This window comes from Labrus mixtus, chromosome 2 (genome assembly GCF_963584025.1).
Source record: "Labrus mixtus chromosome 2, fLabMix1.1, whole genome shotgun sequence".
In the NCBI taxonomy this organism is placed as follows: Eukaryota; Metazoa; Chordata; class Actinopteri; order Labriformes; family Labridae; genus Labrus; species Labrus mixtus.
In genome coordinates, this window is record NC_083613.1 from 25,655,425 (window position 1) to 25,672,696 (window position 17,272).

General features: G+C 39.3%; 1 protein-coding gene across 1 annotated transcript; it reads left to right on the forward strand.

The window, feature by feature from the left end:
• The first annotated feature begins 1,893 nt into the window (after positions 1-1,893).
• Positions 1,894-16,047, forward strand: LOC132990369 (uncharacterized). Its single transcript, XM_061058608.1, has 6 exons — positions 1,894-2,097; positions 5,979-6,023; positions 6,432-6,476; positions 8,871-9,015; positions 9,860-10,021; positions 10,465-16,047. The coding sequence occupies exons 1-6, from the start codon at positions 2,047-2,049 to the stop codon at positions 11,598-11,600; spliced, it is 1,584 nt and encodes a 527-aa protein (XP_060914591.1). The 5' UTR covers positions 1,894-2,046; the 3' UTR covers positions 11,601-16,047.
• Positions 16,048-17,272: the final 1,225 nt, after the last annotated feature.

Below are 17,272 nucleotides of genomic sequence, written 5' to 3' on the forward strand. Positions count from 1 at the left end.
TGTTTCTGATGAACAAACTAAGTGATAATAGTGCGGAAATGCAATTAGAAGCACTGAAAAGTCAAGATGTTGCCTAATTGTATCTACCTGTCAGTTTTGTTTTATGTTCGCATTTAACTATCTTTTTATTTCATTTATTTTTTAATTATTGATTCCTTCATTATTTGTTTCTAGTGTAGGGCGACCAACACTGAATAAGATACATATAAAAAAAAAATATGTCCAAAATAAAAAGAAGCAGCTCCAAAGTTGAACTGTTACTTTAAGACTCATGGTTTCCTCTCCTAAAGCTTCACTGAGACTATTTTTTCTGCTACAGGTCTTACAGCCTCAGAGCATGAGAGCAGAAAATGTCTCACAGGGAAAAAAAACCTGTAGTCTGCTGCCCTCTAGTGACAAAATGACACAAAACGCCAGAGATTTTTTGCTAGGATCATCTAACCACCCAAGAAGTCTATAATATACATGTCAGCTGATAATATCCTCAAGGCACTTCCTCTTCATGCTAGTTGAAAGAGGTACAACACCTAGTCTATATGTGGGAATAATTTACTTTGTTTGCTTTTGTATGAAATAATTGCAGTCCATTTTCAGTAGGCTATATACAATGTTCAGCACTGCACATGTTTATTTGTAAATATTGTTCATATATTCAATTCCCTGTGCTTACATTGATACATTATTTTTCTTATTCTTTCTTCAGATCCTCCTCTGAGCTTTGACACTCAATGCTATTCACTTCTATTTCTATTGTAATTATATATTTCCTACATCTAGCCATATATTAGGCCTAGCCCAAATCTTCTTTTATTTTTATTTTATATTAATGTCATCAGCTTGTTGACTTTTCTTTAATTGTATTGCCTTTTAACCTTAACTTCCTTGCTTTATCTCTCCTTTAATTTGTCTTTGGCATTTTTACTAGTTTTGGTTTAACTGTTGATGTTTATTTTTGATATTTTCCTGAGTTCCTGCCTTTGATTTGTCTGTCAAAGCACTCAAACATGAACATCTGGTTTCAAAGTTGCTGTACAAATAAAGTTATTATCATCTTATTTTGTATTTAAGCCTATTTTTGATTCTAAAGTTACTTGTTTTCGTAAAGTTTTACAGGAAGTATTATTTATTGTGCGTTTGGATTTCAAACTATTTAGGCTGCTCATTTTTTAAATTGTTTAGGCAACTTCTTGAAGCTGTTTCCAGAGTACCTATGTTGAATCATAGACTGTGATACGAGTCATCACACGGGACACATTTTGCAAGCTTGAGTCAATCATCGTAGCTGCATTAACCTATAGGTTTCAAACAGCATTGTTCTGTTTCACTTCAATGACCTCCTAAAGTCAGGTGTTACGGTTTACGCTCAGTTGTAGTAGCCTATCCGACATGCTGCAGGTCTGTGTAATAATAATAATAATAATAATAATAATAATAATAATAATAATAATAATAATAATAATAATGCTACACTATCAAGTGAAGCCTAAGGCGAGGCAGCCCATGTGCGGCTGTTGCTGGGAGCCTCGGCCAATCAAAGCCGCAGCGCTCCCATACAAGTACTTTGTGGGCTGGGGAAGCATGACATCATGCACAGCTCCGACCCTCTCTGCGAAATCACAGTGTAACATCTTATCTCTCTAACTGCAACAAACAATAGTCGACGACAGAGCTTGTCTGCACTGTGACAATCTGCGGTCCCATCCATAACAACAACAAAAAAAAAACCACTGAGAATCTGACCCGAGTTTCCCCTGTGTGTGTGTGTGTGTGTGTGTGTGTGTGTGTGTGTGTGTGTGTGTGTGTGTGTGTGTGTGTGTGTGTGTGTGTGTGTGTGTGTGTGTGTGTGTGTGTGTGTGTGTGTCTCTGTGTGTGAATGCAACGGAGTCTGGGAGGGGCATCTGTCCGTCCATCCGTCCGTCCGGGCAATGGCGGATGAGGAGGCCACCGTATCTGTGGAGTGGGACAGCGGTGATGGGCGCTTAGCAGATTAGCGTCTCACCTCTGCATTCGTCTTTTCTCTGTTTAGCTTGGTATTCACCTGTCGCCATGGATCCAGAGAAAACGCTGACGTTCTGCCTCGGGCTGAAGGCTGAGGAGGTAATACACTAGCTGCATGCTTTTCCTTTGGTACAAACACTGCTTCCAACAGCTGGGCTTCACTTCTTCTGCGGAGCAACATGCTTCCCTCGGCCTGTGTTGTTGTTGTTGTTGTTGTTGTTCTTGTTGTTGTTGACAAACATTGGCCGCAACTTGCTCTGTACTCATGTGTCATTTCATTCTTTCGTCCTGACTCCGATACATCTTTTGAAATAATTTCTGGAGACATTATGTTCACTTTGACAGCACTGCAGCAAATGTTTTGTGACCTGGTAAGTCCCATCATGTGGTGCTTTTCTTTTTGGTTTCAAGTCGGTGAAGAGGCTGTGACTTTGTAGTCATGCAAAACATCTGATAAGTTCAAGAGGTGCAGACCTTTAATGCATGACAAAAAATGTCAATATTTTACAGTTGTTTTACAATTGACTGTAGATGACATAATCTACATTTAGAGAGCTTGGTGAAGTTATTTTTGTATTGGTACTTAGAAAGGTAAATTTGTTTTGCAGGCTGGAGATACTGATAGGTTTGAGATTCTCTGAGAATACCAAAATAATAATTGTGGTGGTATATCATTGATTTCAGTCATAGTATGTGACTTGTTGATTTGTTTTATGAAAGATTTTATGTTAATTCATGTTTAATTAAAGTAGCTAGAAAAAGTCTGTGTGTCTGCGCTAAGGATTTGACTGTAATTTATGCTGGTGTGATTACAAGAGCTTTTGCTGCCAGACACTTAAAGCATAATAAATATAATGTACAGAAGCTTGTCCAACAGAGGAAAAGCACACTGCTGAATCAGGACACGACCAGCTCAATACTGAAGATTGTGTTTCCTTGTTTCCAGTCTGCTGATGTCTGGAAGTAGGGCTTGTACCGCTGTATTTATGTGAGGACCAGACAACCACATTGGATTGAATCTAAAAGATTATAAACGAATCAAGGAGACAGCTTTAACATCAATTTCTTACATTTGATTCATTTTCAAATAACGAGCTGACACATTTGTCATCAGTTATGGTTCCAGTGTCTTTGTTATTCTTGTCTATTTTGGAACGCTTTCATTTGACACTCTTAAAACAAGGGCCTAACCAATATTGTTTTTTTGGGGTGCAGATGTCGATTATAGGGAGAGAAAAATCAGATACCGATATGTTAGCCGATATTTTTTTTAGATCTTACTTCTATCTGTAGAGACAGATAAAGACATACACATTTATTGTGATTATCCCTCAAATGCAGTTATCAAACATTTGTGGAAAAGATATGTTATGAAGACAAGATGGTCACTCTACTGGAAAGTAACTGTGCATGTGCGTGCAGCATGCATCACCACTTGAAAGTAATAACGCTTGCTGTAATCCGTATGACACACTTTGCTGGTGACAGCCAGAAAGAGAGCTGCTAGTGTAATACAAATGAAATGTTATTCGATTGGTGAATACACCTCGGAAGATCAGCACATATCTGCGTTAACCGATACATATAGTCACTTGATATGCCAATATCGGCTGATACTATCGGCGGGCCGATTAATCGGTCGGGCTCCACTTAAAACTCATGTTTAACTTTAACGGTGTTGTTGTTGTGGTGCTTTAAAGAATCTTGAATGTCTCTTTGATTTTCCATCCAGTAATTCTTTTTGAGGGCTTTCAGGTTACAGAGAACAACACACACAGGTGAATGTTCTTACAGGTTTAATGTCATATAGTTCGGAGGTTGGTGTTGTGTGGCGCTGCTATTGAGAATTGTGAGTCCCCCAGGGTGGAAAATCACTTGTGGTTAGTCAGTGGTTCCTTTGGGGAAGTCTGGATGATCACTTGAGAGTCATATGTGCATACTCGGTGCCGTGTGGTGGGCTTACCACAGGAACTCGACTCCCCTCTTTCTCCAACTGACTCTTGACTTTCATGACGATATAGAAACTAAGAAACCACCTGAGGTTATATGTGACTGTTGGTATGTGCAGCATGATTGATGATGGTGATTTCATATTGTAAAACATCGAGTCAACTCATATTAGAAACAAAAATACGGTTTGCAGGATATTGTATTTTTCTAGAATAAATCATATTGCATCTTGACCCAGACAGTCTCAGAACTCAGAGCTTGAATACACTTAAAGAGAGAGAGAGAGAGTGTTGGGACCGCAGCGTCTCTAAATCTGCCTGCTCAGACAGATATGAACTTTTTCTTTGATAAGATTCTTTGTATGTTGGTTCAGTATGTTATCAAGCGAAAGCTTTTGCCTCCGAAACTTGACTGTATTTCACAGAGGATGGTAAAAATGGTGTTTAGTATGTGCTGGTACATGTTGTATCAGCACTCAGCCGTAATAGCCCTGCTGCTCATGTCCAATCAAAAATAAAAAAAAAACGATTCCAAAAAAAGAAAGGCAAAAATAAGTAAACAAGATCCGCACACCAACGAGAGGAAGAGCAGGGTTGCTCAAAACATCACTTGTCGAAAATATCCTTTGACGCAGATCTTGTTTGCTTCTTTTTAACACTTAGTGATGCCTACAACATTTTTTAGCAGAAAATGTTTCTGTGTGTCCTCGGTTGGATGTTGCTCTTCCACCGCTCTTGCTCAATAATTGCTCATTTGAACGATATTCTCATAAGTGTTTCTAACTATTAGCCACAGTTGGTATATGTTTGCAGCCTCGGGAGAGCGGATGGAGTTAGCTGTTTTGTTACTTCTTTTGCTGATGTTGTACTACCTAAATAGACACATGTTGTAATCCTGAGCCTGTTATGCGTGCACTTATGTGAGTACACACACACACATACAGTCTCTGGGGCCAACATTGTTCACCATGCTGACTACATAATCAGAAGCCAGTTGTTAACAAAAGAGGTCTCATTTACATGGCTGCAAGGCCTGTGAGCCCCTAGTGTGTCCACATTGTTTTTGACAGTGGGCCCACATCCAGCAGCTGACACACACACAGGCTTTTTTTCCCCCCACTCACAGTGGGCCTGCATGACACTTACAGAGGCGTGAGTGACACACACCATTTTTAAATCTGCAGTGTAACACAATAGCATTTTAGTTGGGTAAATGCACATATTGCAGATAATATTCAGACACAAATCATCACATGATCATTCACTAATATGCTAGCTCTTAGGTGTTTCATATGTATGTGGCTGCTTCAGCATTACAGTGCTTTGTCCAAGTAAATGGATCTACTTTTAAAGAAAGTAAATCCATTTTAATGGCTGATTCATCCGATGTTTTGAAAAGCAAAATTTGAACTCTTGGGTTTTCAAATATTTTAATTAGTTTTACATAATTGGAATTGAATATATATGTTTTTTTGAACTGGTGGTCATCTGGACATCTCCCTTGAGGCTTTTGGAAACATACATGTTGTGCATTATTCTGCATTTTATGAAATAAACAGCAACTCACTCAACCAGGAAACAAATCAACACTAAAAATACTGAATATAATTTCTTGTTTTTAGTAATCACAGTTTTAGAAGTCTACTTTTTTTCTTGCATGTGTACGTCTCAAAGAAGTGGGCAGAGAAAATGAGAGAAAGAAAAGAAGGTTTCAGGAATGTGTCTGGGAATTGGTGCCTTCTGTCTGCTATCACGGCCCACAGGGGAGACACAGGTTTTGTTAAAACGCCATTGACCTTCCCATCTCCTTGATGAGCCAGGAGTGTGCTGCAACCAGAGTCTTCAGACTGGAGAAAAAAAAGGAGCCTCTATGGGTCTTTTCTTGACATGCTAGATTACTAGAATGATATAGAAGTGGAACTTGTTTTTGTGAAGCATGCAGCTTGATGAGTTATAATACTGGAAGACATTGTTTTTTTTTTCTTTCTGGTGTCTTCATCTCAATCATTGTAACTCTCTGTCTTTCACTAGATGACCATGTCCTTGCAGGGGCTGGACGGGACTGAGGCTGCCACGGTAGGTAGCTCGACCTTCAAACACAACCAAAGATTTCATAACACTGGATAATACAAAGCATTGTCCCCATGTGTAGAAAAGCCTCCAAGCGTAACCACACTGGTTGCTATGGCAATCCATAATTACTTTTCTAGCAGATCTCCGTCTCGTGTGTGGGTAACTATGTACATAACAGATTTAGAAACCTCTTCTTGTTGAATTATTATTGCGCTTTGTGACTGCCTGTCCTCATCATTTAGACTCTTCACTCCAAGCCCCGATATTTGACAACTTTCTATCATGTTGTGAACATTTGATATGTAATGTCTTTGTTTAGTTCTTCACTTCACCAGTCATCCTTGCACTGACGCGCTAATTATTAAGAAGCAGCTGTAACATTCACAGAGGTACTTTCATTTCTTCTTTTAGGTGGCTGTTTCTCAGAAGGAGGCTGACGTGCGCACGGTTAATAAGGTGTGAGATTTCTTTGAAAATGTAATTCAACCTGTTACTCCCAGCACGCACACCGTCACAGCCTTTTATGTGTGCTAATCTGATGTTTACTCTGACATGTTGTCCCTTGAAGTGAGGAATCCAGAGAGAATATTTTCTAAAGGCGGTTTAGTTTTGATTTTACAGTCTCAGGCTCGTGTCAGCCCTGTTGATATGTGCCGCTGGTGGCTTAGTCATCAGACGCTCCAATTAAATCACTGTACACAGCCAAACAGCTGACGGACAAAGTTTGTGACTAGTTGTTGAACAGGGTAGCTCCTTTAACAGCTGAGGGGACGGACACTTATCTGAGGACTTGGTTGACACTACCACAGAGTTAAAATACAGTAGGAGTGAAACTCAGACTTACATTTCTATTAATACTTGAGTTCATTCTGGCAGCTGTTTCAGATTTTGTCTACGTGAGAGGAAAATGATAAATAGATTTAGCCACCTTCAAGAAGGTCTGCTCGATTATGGAAAAAATCCTAATCACCGTTTTTATGATCGATATTGGGATCACGGTTATTAAACACGATTACCCATTGATTTTAAAACTCTGAACACTTTGAAAAAAAACAAGCAATGCGTGAAAAGAACCGAGTAAACAATATAAATATACAAAAATAATATTTATAAATACAAGAAAATAAAGTTACTGTGGTTTTCAGGTAGTGATGATGCGCTCGCTCTTGTGGCTAAAAATGATCGTGGGTCGCCATAATGGTAACTGACATTGAAACTTCATTTATTGCCCAGCCCTTCCTTCAACTCATTTTGCACCCTTTATAGTTTCGTCTAATTTAATTAAGTCAACAACTCAATTAAAAGTCATTACATTCTCGTGATTACTTTTCCTCCAAATTTCTCTCTTTAAACTAATTTAATCAGCATGTGTGATGTCTGTGTTATGCTGATTAACACAGACATCACACAGTGGTGTCAGGGCAACAGGATGAATTAGCTGTTTTTCTCAACTCATTAATGCATGAAAAGCAGAAAGCAATAAAATACAACGGTCAATGTTGCTGTAAAATGAATAAAACCACATTCACAGGTAACATATTACTGCGCTATCAGTAGTTTGTAACATCATACGGATGACAGTACTGATATTCTTTGAGTGAGGGGCATTCACTTGTAGTGGAGTATTTTCACAGTGTGGTTAAAGAACCTTTACTACCTCTTGCTGACATTTGAGCACAGACGAGCAACAACCTATCAAACAGCTTATTAAAACATCTCTTCACCTTATAAGGTTCTAATATTATGATTCCATATAGACATAACTCCCTTCATTTTAAGTTTGGTAAGGCTCTTAAAGCTTGTTAAGATCGTTTTCACATCAGCTCGTGCCCTGCTCGTCGCTCTATTTCTCTGAACTTGCACACACACACACACATGCTTGTCGAGCTTCTCTGCCTGGCAGTGCCACACACCTCTCCTCTCTCCTGCTTGTATTTCGACAGATAGATTAGACACACAGTGAGGGGAAAATACCATGGATTCTGAACGTCTGACAGCCCGTCACTAACATTTATTCCAGTTTTTCCTCGCACATTGAAATCTAGACGTAGATGTCGTCACAGTTTTTTTAATCACAGATCTAGTTTTAAGCTCGTCTGTGTCTCGTCTTCGTCATGAAAAAAACAGTTGTTTGCGAAAGACGCCGAATGGTAACTCGATAACAGTTTGGTCCTGTTTTTGTTTTGTTTATAATTTATGTTTTGGGCCGTTTTGCCTTTATTAGACTGGACAGCTGAAGAGAGTCAGGAAACGTTGGGAGGAGAGAGTGGGGGGGATGACATGCAGCAAAGGGCCGAGGTCAGATTTGAACCCACGGTCGCTGTGATGAGAAATTATTATAGCTGCCGTACATTTTCTGACCCATCCCGGCATATTATTTTTACTCACAAGGGCTTTGAATTTTCTTTTACAAATTTTCTTTTTATTTGACACACCACTATTACCACCTTATTATAAGAATGTTTTAGACAACTGTGTCTTATACCTATTTTATTTTATCTCTTTACTTTCTGAAAAACGTTTGTAACTTATTTATTATTAGCTTATTAACATATTAGCTGCAAAACATGTTACAACTTTGCTCTGAATAAAAAAAAAAAAAAGTTTAGAAATCAAACTATGACATACAGAGTAGCCTCGGTAGCTGGGAAGCTACTCTACAAAGAATCTTGGGAAAAAACATGGAAAAAGTGGATTTTTAAATCAAGTGTTTTTTTTGACTTACACATTTTTAGGTGTCAATGCTGAAGTCTCACGCTCACGATATAAATACTTTCGACCAATAATCATTCGACCAATATCAATGTTCCTGTGCAGTGGTGATATGTAATGTTGTGTTTTGTCCACTAGGTGGTGAAGCATAATGGTTCTGGTGGTCGGCCAATTGTGAGTCCCAAATACTGTCCTGGGATCAACAACAATCCAGGGTACCTATGTGAGACAGGACACTGCTGCGGAGAGACAGGCTGCTGTACCTACTATTATGAACTCTGGTGTGAGTCACCCGACTGATTTCTTCTCCCTCAAATGGTTATACAAGTGTTTTGTGTTTCCTTGTGATTGGTAATCTGATGCTTTTGACTATAGATATATCCCAGCTGAGTATGCAGACAGTTTGGTGTATTTGCACGAAAATTCGATTGGAAAATTCAGAGAGGGATGTCATCTAAATGATTTCAGGTCTCTAATGTCTACAGACAATTCAAAGGTTGAAAGAGTTTCTCAGTCTTCTTCCAAAAGTATCTCACTTCAGGTCAGAGTTTAATCTTAGATTTATGGAACATTCCCTTGCATTGTGAGTAATAATAATTTAGACTGTAGTTATTGTATTTGCTGAATTTGTTTCCCAAGCTCAACTCATATTCCATGATTAAGAAAAATAAACACTAGGGGGCGGCAAACAACTAATTAAGGCAGCATGCAGCATGGCTATGTAGTTCAATCTGATGGTTACATGTTTAAAAAAAATCTTTCTGAAGACATCTTTAACTGTATTTTTTGTTGGTTATATTATAGGATCATTTACCTCGGGAAGAATTCATAAATCTATTATTGAAATGTATCTGCCACACCTTCATCTGTTGTCTACTTTAGTTTAAACCACTTTGTTAATGGGTTGTCTTTGAACATAGTGACAGAAAAACTTTTTGAATTTACGTTCCTGTTGGTGTAGTGAGTGAAAATAAAGCTAGGCTATAATTCACAAACCTTAGTGTAGGCTTTGGAAAAGTAATATGTCACACAAGAGATTTGTATCTTATGACAAAAAGTATCCCAAACTGTCATTGTCATGAAGAACCTGAAGGGTCATTGTGGGTAAATGTCCTTGTCTTCTGCAGGGTTCTGGCTGCTGTGGACTGTTCTGATCCTCTTCAGCTGTTTCTGTGCGTACCGACACCGCCGGGCCAAGCTGAGGATCCAGCAGCAGCAGAGGCAGAGGGAGATCAACCTGATTGCCTATAACGGAGCCTGCAGCTACCCTTCCTCAATGCTGGACCTCAGTATGTCTATACATGTTTGTATACATGTTCTCATGAACGCAGGTCCTGAATAAGGCTAAATAGACCTTGTGTTTTATATCTTGAAGTCAATTTTTTAATCACTGGTCTTCTGAATTAACCAAATTTAAAACCAAAAATACACTAAAAGCAAAACCCCATACATATGTATCATGACTACCTTGCCTCATTAGGACATTATGACACCATGCTGAATATGCTGTGTTGTTTGCTTATGGTTGTTGGGTAAAATTGCACACTACTGAACATCTGAATGCAAGATAACATAGCATTACAATATGAACCAAATGTAACTTTTTATGTAATCCAACAACATTATGCTAGGCTACACTGGGGATAGTTGGGTGTGTTTTCTTGGATTGATGCTAAATAAACTACAGTCCTTGTGTTCATTTCAACTATTTGTTCAATTTCTTTTCTTGCAGGTTTTCTGGCTTCCTTCAAGTTGCCCTCCTATGAGGAGGTGGCAGCTCAGCCCACCACCCCTCCTCCGTCTTACAGCTCTGTCTTTGCCCTGCAGGGAGGTGCCATGGGGGGTCCTAACTCCTCTTACCTCCATCACCACCACCGTCAGCCTTGTCCTCCGTACCTTGGCCCTGGAGCTGGACCTGGACCTAGTGGCCTGACATCCTCCCAGAGCTCTGACAACTACACCAGTTGCTCCTGCGAGTCGTGCTCCCTCACCTCGCCATCCAGCACATCCTTCTCAGTCCAGGTGACGGATGAAACATATGACAGCAGCCACATATCCACCCCCAGCGAAGCAGGGGGCGACTGCGCTGTCATGCCTAGAGTTGGAGCCAATTTCACCTCAACCCCTTCCCCGCCACCTCCATCACAAGTCCCATCTGATGTGATACCTGCAGTCACTCCAGATGTCGTACCTGTACCAAGACGCTCCTCTAATGGAAGCAATGGAGCCTCACTTTCAGCTCCACCGCTCTCTCTTTCATTACACGCTCATCCTTCTCATCACTCTCACCTCCAGCTTTCTCCCCTCGTCTTGTTATCTTCCCTCCCTCCAAGTCAAGTCCATTCTTTCATCCTCTCGGACCCACTTGGAGCCGTGGCCGTTCAGAAATTTAAAGGAGAAGAGCCCCCTTCTTGTGGTCCCGCCCCCAGGCCTACTGTCTATCCACCTAAACAGGCTCGCCTGTCCTCCAATGTTCCTGCTTTCACGCGTTCTAACTACAAAGAGGGGCAAAAGCAAGAAAGAGAGGAGGAGGAAGAGGAAGACGAAGATGATGAGGAGGATCATTTCCGCCATCGCCGGCTGACAGGTGACTCCGGCATTGAGGTTTGTCGCTGCCACGTGAAGAGAGAGGCGGAAGAGGAGCTGCAGCAGGGGCTTTCTGGTAAAGGATGGAAAGAGGCTGCGAAAGAAGTGGAGAGGGCAGACGTGCTGCATGACAGCGTGGACTGTTCCCTCCGAGCTGTTCAGTCGCCACTCCTGGACGATTGTGCCGATCGGTGCAGCCGTGTCTCCTCAGCCTCCGGTGTAACCAAGAAAACGGGCGAGGCCTTTGCCGCCGTGGAGACATCGTACGCCGTCAGCAAGTGAGATGTAGAAGTGGAAAAAAAGTGAGATGTTGACGCTTGATGGCTTCCTTATCGGTCAAGACGAGTAGGTGAAAAGTTGAATCACTGAAGAAAAGTCTTGCAGGTCTCGTTGTGATGGTCACAAACAGAGGGACGGGAAGATTGATGCACTCTCTTGTTTCAGTTTATTCTATCTCGGATCAAGAAGGCCAAGAAGAAGCTGACCTATGAGAGTTCATTTATTGTAGTTTAGGAGAAGGCATATCTTTAGATGAAATGCCAATCCCTCCTTCTCTGCCTCCATTTTTCCACATCCTAAACAAATCAATTTTCAATAACAGCTCTGTTTTAAAAAGGCCAACATACTGTACCTCTGCCACTCTGCACATACCTCTACTTTCGTCTCTTTCCCCTGCATGATGCAACATTGCAGCGAGAGGAGCCAGGACCCATCAACGGAGTCACAAAATAAATCAGAGGTGTTCAAATTAGCACTTGTGTTGGCACCTAAAACACCTAAACAGTCTTAGAAACGAAGCTCAATCACAAGTGGAACTGGTCACACAACAGTGGTCTCAAATCTTTTATTTGAAGAGGTCATACAGCAAGAAGATTGGGAACAATTGCCTCATATTTCACATTTCTCCAATAATCCTAGGCAGTTTAATCAGCGACTATAAGAATGAACAAGACTGTTTATTATTTATTGACTTCCTGTAGTCTTTAAAAAAAAAATCTTTCTCGTATATTCTGGGAGTATATGAAGTTGATTTCATGAACATTTGATTTTCAAAAGAGCAGCTCTGACATTGGTGTCTGGATCACATAATGTGCCCTTGATTTACTTTCTAACTTTTGAAAAGGTCAATGATTGAACATGTGGTTCAATGACACAAGACTGACCGGGGACTTTCCTTTTGTGTGGTGGGTTTTTTTTTTTTGGTTTTTTTTTTGCTTTCACCAGCTTTATCACTCTGTTAATCAGAGGGAAATGATGAAAGAAGGCAACTATTACAGCTGATTAAAGAAGTGCGTGTTTTATACATTGTGTCTTATGTTGCTCCCTAAAGAAGGGTGCATACGCTGATTTGAAAGAGTGTTGGTGGCAAAGCTTTACAATGGTTTGTTGTTTCAGACTGTTACATGATTATACTGTTTAATTGACTGACTGTTTGACTTTGGATTTAACGTGTTTTTAACATGTTCCTGGTCGTCCGTTGCCATTTTTTGTAAGGCAATGTAAATCTGATTCCTCCATTGGACAGACTGTTGAGTTTGTTTTCTTAACAGGCAGAAACGTTAAGCCTAATCTCATCTAGATAATGAATGTAAAAGGTTATGCATCGCAGCAAACACATATATATATATATATATACTTCAATGTTTACGGAGAACTGTTATAGCATGTTGCTTTAAGAAAAGAAAAGAAAAAAACTCTGGAAAAGTGTTGTAGACTGCAGCAGGGCTTTACAATCTGCCATGTGTGGGATTTGAGCAGACACTTTCAAGTGAAGTGCCCATTGTAATATGTGAGTCCAGTGATTCTCGTGAAACATCATAGTGAAGATGTACCATGTAGGGGTTTGAGTCACAGTTAGAATAATGCCTCTTTTATTATTATCACTGTGGCTATACATTTTTTTTCACTTTAGAGACTCACGTTTTTTAAAATGTGTCCTGATTGGTCTGTTATTGTACGTCAAACGGTTTTGTCCACTGTTGTGTAGTTGTTCAGTGTCTGTCATTAGAGAGTAGCCTCTGTCTGTCAGTAGGGGGGGTTGACACCCTTGATTGATGCTCTGTACATCCTTTGATTAGATCAAGGTAGTCGATCTCGGGTCTTAGGATTAGACAGTACATGTCTGCTACTCCCACTGCTGAGTACAAAATGTGCTGAAGCTTAAAGCAACATTAAGGAAGAGAGAATGTCTCAAATCCCATTTTGTACACGTTTGTCTTGCTGTAGCTAATATACGTCCAGTGTCTCTGCAGAGGGCCACGTTTGGGATGTCCTCTGCTCTGTGTAAAACTAACTTCATCGTCAAGTGCATGAAAGGGAAAGCTTTTAACTCGTGTGTGGTTCTGTGGGCAGAAAACCTGACCTCAGTTTAACTCAGTACCACCTTTATTTGTCAGGAAAAAGAAAAAGGCCTGTTTGAACGTACTTTTAATAGGGTGTGTGAGCAGGTTTGTGTTGCAGGAAGGTCAGGAAGGTTATCTTGGAAACTCTTTTCAAAGCTATGTTGCTGTGACTCACAGGTGTGTCTCAGAGGTGACATAGACTGTGCATCCTCTGAAAAATAATAGAAAAGCCTTTTGGCGAGTTTAAAAAAAAAAAATGGTTTTAGGATGAAGAGCTGTTTTCTTATTAGTTTGAGCTTACACGATATGATCCAAGTATATGGTGCCTAGATGAATTTAGATTTTTTTTTTGGTAATGTATTCTATAGTTCACTGCTGCTATGTGAAAGAGAGAGTGTGTGTGTTATCTGTAAATTGTGTATATTTGTACATCAAATGGTCAAACATTTTCTAGCAGTGCTTAGCAGTGTCTTTATGAAACATACACAGCACATAGTTCATGTGATCTTTGCAAAACTAGTATTTAGCAATAGTATTCACACTTTTTCCTTACTCTGGTTGATGCTGGTTGGTAGGAAATTAGCTGTTGTGAAGAAGACAAAAAAGAAGACATTTACCTCTTTATATCTGATCCGTGGGCTGTGCTGGGCAGAGGCCCGTGATTGTACATAAAACTGCATTTTAAAAGCCTTTGGTTCAAGGTTTTCCAAGTGCACACTTTGATTATGTGGTTCCATTTATAGCCCCAGTCTGTGCCTCCTTATTTATTACTATTACATTAAAAACTGTAATTCTGTAAAAATAGATACCCTGACAATCCTCAATCCTCTGATTTCTCAAAAAAACTTTTGTCCATTTTAATTAATAAAAGAAAATAGCACTGTTGCACGATATCAAATATTTTAAAGCTATTTCCAATGTTGTGACTGTTTCCTGCAACAACCATAGATGACGGCAAGATTTAGAAAACATAATTATTTAGTTTGATTCCTGATTTCATAAAATACATGTTTTTTCCCCCAGATATATACGTTTCTGTGGGTCTCACCTTTTAAAGTTGAAATTGTCCTTTATGACAATTTGAACTTGTGTTTGAAAATCTGGATGCACCTGTTAACTCTGTCTCCAAATGAGTTTTTTGTGTCTCTTTAAAGTGGGACGTTTAGCTCTATTCCCTTTACATATAAATCTAAACTTTCTTTTCTTGTGCTTAATTGAATAATTGAAACGATTGTGCATCGAAACTTTACTCCAAACTAAGGAGGTCATGAAACGCCTTTTTCCCCCCACCTGCTGAAAACCTAATGTAAGTTTATCTTGGTGGATAAAAATAGATTTTTTTAAACATTGTCAGATGTGTTTTTGTCTTACAAGAACTAATGTTGAGCTCCTGAGCTGGACTGTTATGGTAATACGGCACAAACGGAGGCTATTTTGATTCCCACTCTGATTTAACATCGGAACCACCTGATCTGAGTTGAGTGTATTTATAACTAGTTTGACTTTACTTTGCCTTGTCAGCAGCTTGTATGTATACGGACAAATTGCCCAACCCCTCCCTCATTGCCACAGAAGGCCAATGCCTGTTACAAGACTGTTACCTCGCAGAGATTTGACTGTAAAAAGGACTGTTTACTTCTGCTTATGAAGAAAGTATTTACTCTATATTTGTACTGACTTTATTTTGTAATGCCAAGTATTGAGGGATTGAAAACCAACACAGAGCCCACACTAGGAACGGCTGAACTCGTTTGCCAGGAATATGAAATCCTGTTGATTCAGGATTACTGAAGACTGTTTGTCTCCCGAGAAACAAAGTGTTCTCCTTTTCCTCCTGCAGCTATGAGACGGCAGGATTTATACAAGTATCTATATGTCATTCTTAGTGGAATAGTTCAGATTAATATTACTACACAGTGCGGTGTTCTTTTAGGGTATCCGTGTGCATTTCTACCTGCAGCTCTTACTGTGTCGTATGCATGTGTGAGAGGGTTGCTGTCAGCTGTGTTGTTGTGATGTCCAATCATTGTTGCTTATTATCAGGCCAAAGTTGATCGTTGTTGTTAACATGATATTTGTCAATATGAATATCCAAACATTTTTATGTCATCATGAATATCAAGTTGATTTGTATCTAGGTGTAATGAAGAAAAATCTGATGTTAAATCCAAAAATGAGATGCTCTCACACTTTTGAATATTTTGTTTTGGTTGCTCATATCCTGGTGCTTTTTTTTTTTTTTCTAGATAAGTGAATTTGTATTTTTAGGTTGCATTCAATTTTTTTAGGCTCATTTGTATTGAAATATGTTGGACACAAACATGTGTGCCACTTTATTTGACAGAAACTGTGGATTTTGTGTCAAAATAAAGTATAAAAAAAATGACACTAAATACTTGTATGCGTTTTTAAACACATCACACACTCACACTTTGTTTGTAGTCTCCTGCAAAAGTGATGAAAAAATGTTGTGCAGCAATTTAGGCAGCGATGAGCCAAACACCCACACATGAGTAGCTGTCCCTGTGACTCAGGATGAATCACCGGGCACTCTGAAAGCTTCGACTTTTATTAAATCTGTGATCATGTTACTGACAGCAGATATGATGAACACAACGGACAGCAGACCTTGTTCATACTTTTTTTTTTTTAAAAGGGACACATTTGAAAAGACTCAAGTGCTACGTTTTTAGTCTTACATTTTATGTCTTGCAGAGGATCCCCGTGTGAAATAGTTAGACCTTAATTTGTCTTCTTTTTTATGTCCTTGAGCCCAAAATTGAGAGAAACAAGGCAGTATATATAAGCTGCTCTAATTTTGCAGATTGTGGAGGAAAGACGAGTTTAACCATCCTTCCATCCAAGCCTGTTGTGTTAGTCTGTCAACCACATGGTGATAAGGCAATGCAATAGGAACTATTAGCTGATGGGGATACAAATACAATGCAAAATACAAATCAACCCATAAAATAGTGTTGAAAACTGTCCTAACATTATATTGTATTTTTTTTCCAAGCAGCGTGTTTTCAGCTCCATCTGGTGGTGTGACTTTGGATGGCATAAATAGAAAAAATAGATCCGTTTCCACTGTAAAGGTTTGGTTTCTCAACCAGTGGGCCATACCAATGCCTCCCTTAAAATAGCAAATAACCATGCAGACAGACAGTATTGAGCTGACAGGAAAGGAGATTAAAAGATTGGGAATACGATCCAACAACCAAAAAGTTCCTAAAGAACATCTCAAATCCAATGAAACAAAACACAAGTATTGCATCATAAAAAAAAATTACACAGGTTGTACTGAAAGAGAGCAGAATCAAACACAGTAGACAGGAGTGGTGCTATACAGCAGTCACGTGTTCTCCTCTAAAATATAACAATGGTGCCTAATATAGTGTCATGTTTGGGGTCTTAATAGAACTTTAAACAGGCTGGAAAATTGGCATTCTTTATTTGCAAATCCAAAATACAACATTTAGATCGGAACTAAAATAAAATAAAATAAATGCATGTCTAATCTCATCATCAAATGCCATCAAAATGCATCATAAATGGGATTAAAGTTACAATTAATAAACACTAATGTGTTAAGTTACCTTAAGTAGGTAACAC